The 12,981-nt window shown below is 42.3% G+C and overlaps 1 protein-coding gene across 2 annotated transcripts; it reads left to right on the forward strand.

The window, feature by feature from the left end:
- Positions 1-7,573: 7,573 nt before the first annotated feature.
- Positions 7,574-10,469, forward strand: LOC124692131. Of its 2 annotated transcripts, none has more exons than XM_047225432.1 (8): positions 7,574-7,703; positions 8,192-8,325; positions 8,425-8,500; positions 8,635-8,717; positions 8,802-8,840; positions 9,306-9,376; positions 9,999-10,113; positions 10,189-10,469. In XM_047225432.1, exons 1-8 carry the CDS (start codon positions 7,649-7,651, stop codon positions 10,258-10,260), a joined length of 645 nt encoding a protein of 214 aa, XP_047081388.1. In that variant the 5' UTR covers positions 7,574-7,648; the 3' UTR covers positions 10,261-10,469. The 2 variants fall into 2 exon arrangements, with proteins under 2 accessions (XP_047081388.1, XP_047081389.1); XM_047225433.1 differs by having other exon boundaries at positions 7,579-7,703; positions 8,216-8,325.
- The last annotated feature ends 2,512 nt before the right edge of the window (positions 10,470-12,981 follow it).

The raw sequence follows: 12,981 nt of genomic DNA on the forward strand, positions 1-12,981 counted from the left end.
TTATGCAGTGTTATTTATAAATTGGGTTACAAATGTTTGGTTAACAGGCTGAGACCGATTCTTCAGGATATAATTGCACCAAATCAGAGCGCTTTCATTCCTGGGAGGATGATCACTAACAATGCACTTATTGCTTTTGAATGTATCCAGTCTCTTCAAAAAAGCCATGATAGAAAAGGTAACGTTTGTGCTTATAAACTAGACTTAGCTAAAGCCTATGATAGAGTCGACTATTCTTATTTGGAAAGTGTCCTTGTAAAGCTTGGTTTTGCTGAACAATGGATTGGATGGATTATGTCTTGCATTAAATCAGTTTCTTACTCAGTCAATGGGGAGCTGTTAAATAAATTCACCCCCTCTAGAGGATTAAGACAGGGAGACTCATTATCACCCTATATGTTCCTATTTGTTGTGGACTGCCTATCAAGACTTCTCCAAAAAGAAATTGATGAAGGAAGAATTACAAAGCTGAAAGTGCGCAGACGAAGCCCTGATATTTCTCATTTACTATTCGCAGACGATAGTCTGTTGTTTTTTGAAGCCAACTCAGATCAAGCAAGCAAGGTCAAAGTAGTCTTAAACAAATATGAGAAGGTAACAGGACAACTCCTAAGCACTGGTGAATGTTCCTTGCTTATTGGGAACAGGTGTATAGGTTTTGAGGAAAATTACCTAGGTTTGCTAGTTCCAGAAGGGCGCATGAAAGATGGTAAATTTCAGCCAGTTAAAGAGAAGTTTTAAAAAAAGTTCTCTGACTATGCTGAAAGATATGCGTCTAGTGGAGCGAAGGATGTTCTTATGAAATCTGTTATCCAGGCCATCCCCACTTACCCAATGAGTGTTTAATTAACTAGAGACTTCTGGTGGGGTGATGAAAAAAGAGAAGACGTGTGCACTGAATGAGCTGGGATAGAATAACAAAAAGGAAAGGACAAGGAGGCATGGGTTTTAAAGATCTCCATCTCTTTAACCAAGCTCTGCTAGCAAAGTAGGCTTGGAGGTTGATTGCCTTCCCTGACAATCTTTGTGCAAAATTGCTGAAAGCAAAATACTACCCGGATGGGGAACTAATGGACACAGCTTTCATCTAGAACACATCCCCTGGATGGCAGGGAATAATGCATGGCCTAGAGCTATTGAAGAAAGGGGCTATCTGGAGAATTGGTAATGGGGCTAAAGTACATATTTGGAGATACAACTGGGTACCAAGGGGAAACATGAAAATATCTGCTAATGTAAACAATTCACGGGTAAGAAGAGTTTCTCAATTGATAAACCACAATGACCACACCTGGAAGGAAGATGTTATCTGTAATATCTTTATGCCTCATGATGCTGATGATGTGTTAAGTATTAGACTTCCATCCTATGATGAGGAGGATTTTATTTCCTAGGCACTTGAAAACCATGGCATATTCATGGTCAGAAGCGCGTACAATCTTGCGCTCAACCTGAAAATGGAACACCTACTAATTCAAGCAGCTGCCAATATGGTGATAGGAATCTTCGGAAAGTCATTTGGAGTACAAATGCGCCTCCAAAGGTAAAAATATTTACTTGAAAGCTCGCTACTAATAATATTGTTGTACAGGTTAATAGATCCCGCAGGCTTCCAAATGTCTTGCCTATGTATACTATCTGTGGGATGGAGGAGGAGACGGGGTACATGCTACAATGGTTTGCACCAAAGATATAGCCTTGAGACAAGGCCTAGAAAAACCCTGGAATCTTCCCCAGAATCGAAGTTAACTCACACTGGTCCTGACTGGGTTTTGGTTATTCTGGACAGCCTAAATCATGACCTAAGAAGTAAAATGATGTTCCTATGGTGGAGGGTTTGGCATCATAGAAACAATATCATCTTTGATAATGGCCAAGCTTCAGTGGATAGCTGCAGGTCAAGGTATAGCTGCAAGTCATGTTGTTGCTCGATCCGGAAGGAAAACGTACCATTTCACAAGGAAATGTTCATAGAAAGGGCCCAAACTTGAAGGAAAATAATAAAAACAACACCTGGATGAAACCAGAGGAAGGGTGGATAAAGTGCAACGTTGATGCAAGCTTTCTTTCAGAAGGTAAGACTGGCTCCTAGGGCGCAGTAATTAGAGACAATTATGGAAACATCATCTGCTCAGCGTGGGGCTTAATACCCCACTATCAATGAGCCTCTTTGGCTGAAGCAATTGCGTTTCTAGATGGCTTGCAAGTTGCTTTAAAAAACTCTGAAGCTGACATGGTTATCGAATCAGATAGCTCTTTGATCATTGAGGCTTTCCAGGAAGGAAACATGGATAGATCCGAAGTCAGTATCAATGCAAATGAGTTTAGAAGGAAGAAGCCACATGATAGACAAGTGAAAATTTCAAAGATCAATAGAACCTGTAACAAGGTCGCGCATGAATTATGTCAATATAGTCGTAGAGAGTTGAGTAGTGGTGTTCTGCTAAGTGTGGTCCCGACCTAGGTGTCGAGAGCAGCTTGCAATGATTGTAATCCATATATTATGTCTTAATTAATATACAACCACTTTCAAAAAAGAGGATTTTCATTCCTCTCGTCTACCAGCCAGAACCTAGAAGGACATTAATTGAACACCGGATTCGACACAACTAGACTGGAACACTGCTTGTCAAGAGCACAAACCCTAAACAAGAGTAAAGTAAAGTAAGACTAATAGTAAACAAGAGCATGCAAGTTTGGTTGTGGAGTTAAGCAATATGGTAAAAGGAGTTCTCGGGAAGTATTAAATCCACCACTAGCATTTAGACTATGTGATTAACTAGATGAAATCAACCCTTGTTTTATGCCTGTATAATGAGGAGCTCCTAAATGGGAGATTGTAGACTACCCTCTAATCAACCACCCCTCATAACAAAACCAATGTACGAGGCCATCCACCTAAATACATAAACTATTAAGGGTTCAAACAAGGACCCGTGGATATGTATTAAGCTCGGTGAGTCCCCTTTTACCCCCTCTAACCACATGGCACTAGATCAACATGAGGGTGTCACTTGACGCCTCCCTAATACCATATGTCTAGAGGAGGTAATTCCCTCTCTTGTCCCTTGGAGAAATATTGCGTGGAGCTCTTCACACAACATCAAGAGATAAAACTAAAACACAACATATAAACAAAGTATAACCATCTTTATTTCACATCACAATTTAGGCTAGGGTTTTACCATATCCACATGAACAAAGATACTACTCACACAAAGAGATACAAGGCATGATCATTGCAATGGTATGAAATGTGCACAAGTGAAATCCCCAAAGGGTTGAGATTACAACAAGATGAAAGGGGGAATCAATGGACGTCGCAGATGATGATGATGATGATGATGATGTTGATGTTGATGGAGATCGATGTCGGTGCCTCCTTCTCCCAAGTCTCCTCTTCTTCTCCCTTCAATGGTGTGGTGGTGATGGTGGAGATCTTGTGGCGGTGGCTATGGAGTGGTCGAGCGACAAGGCTCCACCGTGGTGGCACGGATGAGTGATGATCTCTCCCTTGGCTCCCCACTCCTTTATATATATAGGCCTAGGAGGGTCATCATTAATCCTCAATACCGCCCCCAATGACCTAGGGAACTTCTAGGGACGATCAGGGGTCGATTCAGTGAAGAAACATGAAAGTTCGTGGGGTTTCTATCGCCTTGAACCCGTGGTACGGCCGAACGGTACGACTGGACTCTCACCGCACCAATGGTCGCCAGATTTTTGGCCGTCATTTCTTAATACGAACTTTGACTGAGGTGTTCTTTGGCTCGTTAGACTCGTATGGATGAGGGATATAACACCATGGTCTTGGATATTTATTTTGAGGTGGTGGAAAAAATAGCCTTTTCACTCCTCAAATGGCTAAGTCTGGTGCATGTAGCTCCTCATATTATGTCCTCTTACCTCATCTTGCCTTTATTTTCTAATAATTACCCATAACACCCACACACATATCAAAGACAAGAAAACGTGGTAAAATATACCCGAACTGCTAGTTGTGCAAAACTCAAATGAAAATAAGTGAAAACCAGTAATTATGTATAATAGGCATAGTTGTAGCTAGATTAAGCATGAGATGAGTGGTAACTATGCATAAAGTATGCTCTAAAAGTGTACATAAATTCCACTCATCACTCCTCATGGACCGTGTATCGCCAAAGAAATGGGAATCAGTCGACTCAACTGCTTCGGCGACTCCGACATGGCCGTCTCCCAAGTCGACGGCATGTTCGTCACGATTGACTCCAATATGACGGCTATAAGATGATAGTTGATCATTTAGGCGGTCACTTCGTGGGCTACGCCCTTAATCAGATCGATAAGAGGCAGAACGAGGACGTCAAAAAATTATCACGCATCATCTCAAGAAGAGAGATGCCACCGATGGATGTTTTCCTCAATCACATCTACAACCCTTTGATCATGCCACCAAACTAAATCGACTTGTCCATGCCTAACGCTCTGGACTCGGCGACGGTTCTCGCAGCTAATGCGGTCATACAATGTACCGAGCCATACATTGAGTACCTCATGCATCATCAGTGATGACTGCAAAAGCACATGTATATTGAAGCTAATTTCAATAGTAAGAGTATCGAACTATGGAAAGCTATTTGGTTAAGATCTTTATGCCCCTCGTAACTCTTTATCAAAGGATACTTATAATCCTCCCCCGATTCCAAGTAAGGGTGTTTTAAAGAGAGTTATTGTGTGTGAAAAGTAATAACTGAAAGTTAAATTAGACATGAAAATAGAAACGCAATGTAGATAGTAATGAAACTTTAGTAAGGCAAAATGTTCTTGGGGAATGTAGAATCCACCACTAGCATCGGTATTACGTATGATTAGGATAAATCTATTTCTTTTCTCATGACATGTGTGGGAAGAGTTCCAGAGAAAGATGATCATAGAAAGCCATATGTACTATTTCATCCCGAATATCCACTATGATGACCGTAAGAAAGCCACACCGATCCCTCGTAATTAAGGGTTTCTCCATGGATATTGATATGAACTTTGTGAATCTCTCCTTATCCCCTTGATCCATATGCATAGCATGACTATACTTATGTTACATAACACCATACATACTACCACATGTATAAGGGCAAATCCATCTCTAGTACCGAACACAAATATTACATGGCCGACTTCACAAAATATGCACAAAGAAAACTAACACACAATCATGAACCGAAGTTATAACTCATATTTATTTCATATCATAATATTGCTACGATTTCTCCATCTCCCCAAGAACAAGGTGAACTACTCAGTTATGGAACCATTCAACAACATCATCATAAACATATGAAATGAATGTGGGTATATGGATGAATACAAGTGCAAATCCACAATGACAGTTGGAATTACAACAAGATGAGAGGGCAATGGAGATGGTGATGATGATGCAATGGTTTATGATGAAGGAGATGATGCCTTGTCTTCTAATGATTTGTGTAGCAGCAAGGATGATGCCCTCTGCATGTTCCCCATCTAGATCCCTTCTGGAGGTCAGGTTTCTACGAGTTGTGGTGTTTGTGAATGTCGGATATCACATCTGTCTTCGTGTGGTGAAAGTGTTTGACGAGGCGGAGTCAGTGCCGCATGGCACAAACATGCGGTATGGGCGGGCCCTGCTCGTATGGGAGGCCGTTTAACTTTACGGAGTGTCTCCTCGCGATGCCCTTTCACCTAGGTGCATAAAAATCATTTAATGACTTTTATCACGTCAAAATACTCCCTCGATTCACATTACTTCCACTAGTATGTATGTACCTAGAACTAAAATATATCTACATACATCTATATTAGCGACAACCAATATGGATCGGAGGAAGTATCATATTTATGTCCAATATGATATCTCCAAATGCTATATTTTCTTTACTACTCGTTTTGGTCCAAACATTCATATTTTGTTTTCCTATAAAAAAGGCTTCTGCTTTTAGGGTTTTTGAGCACAAAATTGACCTTAATTGTTGATCCACTTGAGCTTGCTTCCTCTCCTTTCCCTCCTATGATTGTTGCATCTTTTTCAGAGATTTGGAAGAGGAGATCTAGATCTACAATCATCACCAATCCATTCCTCATGTTAGTGAGGGGAACCTACTGGATCTAGATCTTAGAGTCATTGGTTGACCTGTACCATTGTTCTTCCTCTCTAGTTTCTTCATAACACTTGTTTCTTTTCTTTGGTGGGATTTGAATGAGAAGGATTTGAGCACTTTTTTGGTATTCTTGACGTGCATCCTTGCATAGTGTTGAGCTCTGTATTATGATTTGTTCGAGTGAGAGACCGTGAGCTTGTTAATCTTGGAGGGTGACCTCCAAGTAAGCTTGATGGTTGGTGTTATAGTGACCTCATCGTGGAAGATTTTGAAGATGCCCGGCTTCTCCTTTGTGGAAGATTGTGAAGATGCCCGGGTTTCTCCTTCGTGAAGCTTATGAAGTGGTTGTGGAGCTTGACGTTTCCGGAGTGGAGGATAAGCTAGCCATAAGAAAAAGACCCTTGTACTCGTGAGATGGCTTGGAGAATAAGGCGAGACTTTGTGGCGTTCGGGATACTTTTGTGGAAATCTGCATCTCTCGAACACGGCGTACCTTACTTCATGTAAGGGAAAACATGATTACATCTTAGTCCCTACGTGCCTCGTTATCTCTATACCTGAGTTTACATCCTTGTGACAACCATCGTGTTTGAAGTATTTATATCTTGTTTATCTCTTGTGTTATATATTTATATATATCTTGTGTTGTCTTTCCTAGCTTAACTTGTTGTTGGTGCACTTAGTTGATCCTAGATTATTTAGGTTTAATGCTTGTAAAATAAGGATTAGTTTAATTTCGTATTCTTACAAGCTAAATTCGTAATTATTTTTAAAACGCATACTCACCACCCCTCTAGGCGACATCTCGTTCTTTCAAAGGCGAACATTCTGAATTACCTAAAAGGAATGGTCGAATTGAAAATATTCGAAGAGGGATCAACAATTGATACCTTGGGGGCGTTTGAACAAACACTTGGAGGGCGCAGTGAAAACCACTGACGTCTTTGGCAGCGTTGATTGCCTCTTCACGCCTCTTCCTCTTCTTTGGCCTCGCTCGCTTCTTCTTTGTAGATGGAGCCGAAGCTGGCAAGGGAAAGGCCGACATCATCGGATCTCCGGGTCGGGTCTCTGGGAACGCGGCCGAAGCATAGCCACTTGTCCTCCACGACGTGGCTGACCTGACGTTTCCATTGAGCCACGTGAGATGGGTGATCTGGTGGGGTCGATTGGATCGCGCGGGTTGGGTAGTGTCAGGCGGCGGCTCAAATGTGTCCATGGCGGTGCTAGGGCGTGCGAGGAGGGAGCGTGGGCATGGGCAGGCACATGTGGTAGCTTCTTCCTTTTTTTAAAACAGAATTCAGGCCTCCAAATACCAGATGGATAATTCCAAACGACAATTCATACTTCGAATTAGAGTCTATCTTCCATCATCAAAAGCCCAGGTCTAGAGCCCACCAAAATATTGCGTGTTGGCCCAAGGGATCTCCTTGGTAGCTCGCCGCGCGTGCTTGTACACGTGCCCACTCAGGTGCGCCACGAACCCAGAAGAGGGCTGCGGAAAGGAGGCGGAGAGGACAGAGGAGAGAGGAACAACAATGGCTACCACTCTCTCGTTATCTTCTCCCCTCTTCCTCGCCGCTCCGCCCAAAGGTACCGACCTCCAAGAACTCCTCCTCTCCCACTGCCATCCATGCGTAGCACGTCTTCCCACCATTCTCAAAGTTATAGCTTCAGCGTGGTTTGGGTGGACTGGATTGGGTGTTTTTGGTCCTGTTATTTTGGGCGCATGGTGCCCATCCGAAATCAAACTGGATGTCTAAATCCCTCACCCATGCATACCACTACTAAATCTTCAGTTTCCCAAAGACAGTGTGACGCAGTGCTGCAGTAGACCAGTAATAACCTGAAAATATGTAGTAGCAGGGATTAGTCGTTGGATGCTTACCTAGTTACCTGCGACCTGCTCCATAAATCTGAATCTAGCACATAAGGTGGCTAATTTTGTTCGAGCCAAATCGTTCGTGATTTACATGTATGCATTCTCAGTTTTGGTGGTGGAATATGGAAGTAATGAAACATCTCCATTGACATGAAGAAAGTCGATGCACATGATATTTTTTATTTAATCATTTCTTCAGCTAGAGTTGTGATTTCGCTTGTAGTGGCTTCAGCTGCTCCATCACGGAGCACTGCAAATCTACCATGCAGGGGATATTTCCCTGGCCTGGCGCATGGCCGGAAGCAACAACGACGCACATCAGTAGTATCCGTGGTTGGTACACGAACTTGTTTGTTGACTTGTATAGTTCTATACGGCTTTCAATTTTATATTTTCATTAATCTGGTGACTTTTATCCTACTTCACTTGCAGTTTGGGAGAAAGACAAAGATCACCAGAGAAACAGTTGTCCCTGACCCAGACTACCGGTTACCGATTGCTATACTTGGTGAGCGCTGGAGGTAGTAAGTAGAACATCTCTGTTCTCTGGAAATGTACTCTTACATCAACTGAAGAAGAGATATATAGTATTTGTTGGCATGGTAATTTCTCCATCCAGTAACCATTGTTATCAAAATGCAGGGATTGCTGGTGCATTTGCATATGCGGACAACCTTCTTGCTGCTGCACCTGTAGGCCTTCTGGGGCTGCTTCTTTTGTTCCAGGTCAGTCCGATTGTGTTCTTCTTTTAGACCATCTGCCAAGTTATATAGGTTAACATATATGTATTCACTCATTTGTTTTTGCAGACTACTAGAGTTAGATTCGTCTTTGATGATGAGGCCCTGGTTAGTCCATTTTACCTTTTGGTGTGAACTAGATATGTAGGAGTATTCTGAAGTACGTAAATGTCTCCCAAAACTCGCTGCTGGAATATATTTAGGCTATATGACAGGAATATGCACAATACATATACAAAATTGGTTTTGGTAAGTTAGGAATACTCACAACTAATATAATTAAATCTGTTATTTAGAAGCTGTCATTCTACTAGTCACTTGTTGGCTACCACATTGATATCTGGACAGAGTTATTTATTTATGAAAGTATACTGTACTAGACTTGCAGCCCGAGTTCTGCAGAAGTGCAAGCACATAAGCGATTTTACTACTTTTACCATTAATAACCTATTTTGGAGAGAGTTTCTCTTTTCCATACCATGAAGATTGAATTGTTTCAGTGCTCAGTTGTCACAGATGATCCTACACATCTTATCTGAAACTTCATATGCTTCTATTATTAATTTATTATAGGAAGTGAAAGTGGGAAATCAGCTGCAGGAATCAGGCGAAAATGTTTTTGTTGGTGGCAAGAACCGTTGGAAGTAAGCATGCCTTTTAATCTTGTGTATTAGTACCTTCTGTACAAAATACATGTGTTAGCAAGTTTTTTTTAAAAGGAAAGCAATGAGGGAGACCCCAACAGCGAGTTTTTTTTGTAAATAATAATAAGCAAATTAACAGGTTTGTTCTGGCTAGCAAGTATTTGTAGTTTTGTTCTTCGTAGGTAACATTTTATTTTGAATTCCTAATTTGAATTCTTATTGTTAGTGGGACTTATTTCCTTCATTCGTAAATAGATGGTGTTTGGGTATGTGCAGTCTCCAACAACTTGAAATGTTAACTGTGGTACATATACTTATGTAATATGAACTTTTGATTAATTGATTAAATATTTTTTAGATGATTTTTTATTTCGCATAAAGTTAGGGTCCGTGATGCCATAATGATCTAAACAACTAGGGAATGCAAATAAAACTTACCGTAGCAAAGCATGGGTAGTTAGCTAGTCTTTGTAAAAGATAAGGTATTGGCTCCTGGTTCGATATGTTTAGAGCTCAAACGACATCTATTATGGACCAATGATTGTACTATCTTGTCCAATTAATCTGTCTTACTATGGTAAGAGCTTTACAATATTTTTATAATGATCAAGTGCATGCATAGGTACTCAACATTCGTGAACTGGGAACTATGGTGGCCACAATTCCCTATCCTGGTTTACTTCAAAGAGACCCAAACAAAACCCGAAGGCCAAATTCATTTCTTCCCTGTGATTTTCGTAAGTTCACTGGTTAACCGTAAGCTCAACAGCTTCGTTCTTACATACTTGATTTAATTCATCGTCGCGACGCAGAACGGCCGGCAACTCTATGATACTATGGTGGAGCGTGCTGGACCTTCGGAAACAAGCGGGCCTAATCCCTGATACAGACGGCGAGCTGTGCTCCATGGGTTCTGTAAGCATTGGTTCAAGTTCCATGAGCCAAAATCTCCATGATTTGTAAAAACTGCTTCAATGTATATCTATTCTATGTGTTGGCATAGTATTCTATGCGTTAATCTTGATAGCAAAAGTTGTACAGTAAGCATCTTAAAGTTGGTATGTGAGAAAATGATGAAACGCGGCTTCTTCGACATGGTGTTCTTACCTCCCTCGCAAAACATTGGCTGTGTTTGTCAGTGTATCAGCCACTTGAAATTTCTATTGGATGGGATTGCATTCCGAAATGAACTTGGTATGGCAGTTCCCTTTCCTGCCAGTAAAAGAACCGTGATTGCCTTTGTTTCTTATGGATTTGTGGTCGTGTATTTGTGTCATCGTGTGGACGAAAAATAATATATTTACAAGTGGCTGATACACTGACAAACACAGCCTACAAGTGTCCCAAATCCCAAATTATACGTATCATTTTTTCTTGAAACGAGGTAAAAGAAATGCCTCATCCACTAAATAATATTAAGAAGAAGAGAATGTCAGAAGACGAACACATACTTACTATTCAACTCCATGACCACTCACAAACAAATACTCCCTCCGGTCTCTTTTAATTGACTCAGATTTAGTACAACTTTGTACTAAATTCGAGTCAATTAAAAAGGACCGGAGGAAGTACTTACTACTCCCAAAGAATGAAATTCCATGATCACACCAACAAAAGCACCCAACACACTGGACACTCCACTGAGAACCCAACAAGAAGGAATTTAGACCCATCAACAAAGACACCGGATGCCCAGCTCTGAGATATTCATCTAGGAGCCAACGACACCTTTCTTGAGGCACTACTTTTCATGATTTTGCTCTTGAGTGATTTCTCCTTGCAAAGCTTTTTGGCGAAGAAATCTCCAGGTGCCAAAGCACCAGATGCAACAATCTCGTTGGCCACCGAAACCACCTGCCTAAAGACCTCAGTCGAGTGAATGAAAGCATCATCCAAACTTTTCCGCTCCACAAAAGCGAGAGTTTGACTAGACTCTAGCGTTGGTGCCAGCGGCAATGGCACCGCCAAGTCCACAGTCGTATGCACCATAGACATGGATGAATCGGGCTCTCCAAACAGCCCATTGAGCTCTAACATGACCTACGTACAATACCGGAGACATGATCCCAACAATGTCCTCACCCTTGAGCTTTGGTGATGGGCAAGGCTTGACACGAGGAGAGAAACAACCATACCAACCAAATCCTAAATTATATGTATCATTTTTTTCTTGAAACAAGGTAAAAGAAATGGCTCATCGACTAATTAAGATTAAGAAGAAGAGAATGTCAGAAGCTGTCACAAGACGAACACGTACTTACTATTCCCAATGAATGGAACTCCATGACCACTCACAAACACATACTTACTACTCCCAAAGAATGAAACTCCATGATCACCTCGACACACCAACAAAAGCACCCAACACACTGGACACTCCACTGAGAACACAACAACAAGGAATTTAGACCCATCAACAAAGACACCGGATGCACAACTCTGAGATATTCATCTAGGAGCCAACGGCACCTTTCTTGAGGCACCACTCTTCATGATTTTGCTCTTGAGTGATTTATCCTTGCAAAGTTTTTGGCGAAGAAATCTCTAGGTGCCAAAGCACCAGATGCAACAACCTCGTTGGCCACCGAAACCACCTACCTAAAGGACTCAGTTGAGTGAATGGCAGCATCATCCAAACTTTCCCGCTCTAGAAAAGCGAGAGTTTGACTAGACTCTAGGGGTGGTGCCGGAGGCAAAGGCACTACCAAGTCCACGGTCATATGCACCATGGACATAGATGAATCGGGCTCTCCAAACAGCCCATTAAGCTCTGACATGACCTACGTACAATACCGGAGCCATGATCCCAACAACGTCCTCACCCTTGAGTTTCGGTGACGGACAAGGCTTGACACGAGGAGAGAAACAACCATAGAGATATTCTTCCTCAACCATAGATGACCTCTACTCAGTGGACTCAAGCAAAAGCGAAGCCTGTGCAAGGGCGTTCTCTAGGCAACCGGGAGTACACGCCTCGACCCACTCCAAAGAATCACCAACACAGCCAACCAAACCTTGATTGTTGCCACCTCTTCACGAAGGGGGCAAGACACCTCCTCGATGCAGTCAGCAACTAGCTGAAGGAGCTCCATGCGCATTAGAGCAATATGGGATTAAAATATAAGAGTCCAAAGTGGCGTTGATATTGAAATCATTGCGACACCCAGAAGGGGGGCTTGGAGGCACCGCAACTAGCAACGACTAATGTCCCATGACCCGATCAACCCCAACTCTGGGTCAACGAATGGCAATGAGGTTGAGAATACATGGAGCGGCCCGTCGGCAAGAAGTACAAACGTTTGAGAGCAAGCACGAGCATCCGGAGAGAGAGCGTGAAAAATCGCTCCCGATGGCCAGGATAACAATGAAAAATGCATCTAAAGGGCTCACTGCATGCGCTGACCTAGTGGTCACACGCGAGGCAACATAAGCACCTCCCTCGAGCCCAACACTTGAAGGCGAGACTACACTCAAGACCTTCCTTCCGAAGCAAAGACGGTGGCTCAGGAGTAGCGCCACCATGGCTAGGGAGCGACCCCGACCCACCTGCTTCCTTATCTCCTGGAGCGCTAACTGTAGGAGAGGGGCTGATGCAGGGCTCCGCT

The sequence above is a fragment of the Lolium rigidum genome, chromosome 2, assembly GCF_022539505.1.
Source record: "Lolium rigidum isolate FL_2022 chromosome 2, APGP_CSIRO_Lrig_0.1, whole genome shotgun sequence".
Classification (NCBI taxonomy): domain Eukaryota; kingdom Viridiplantae; phylum Streptophyta; class Magnoliopsida; order Poales; family Poaceae; genus Lolium; species Lolium rigidum.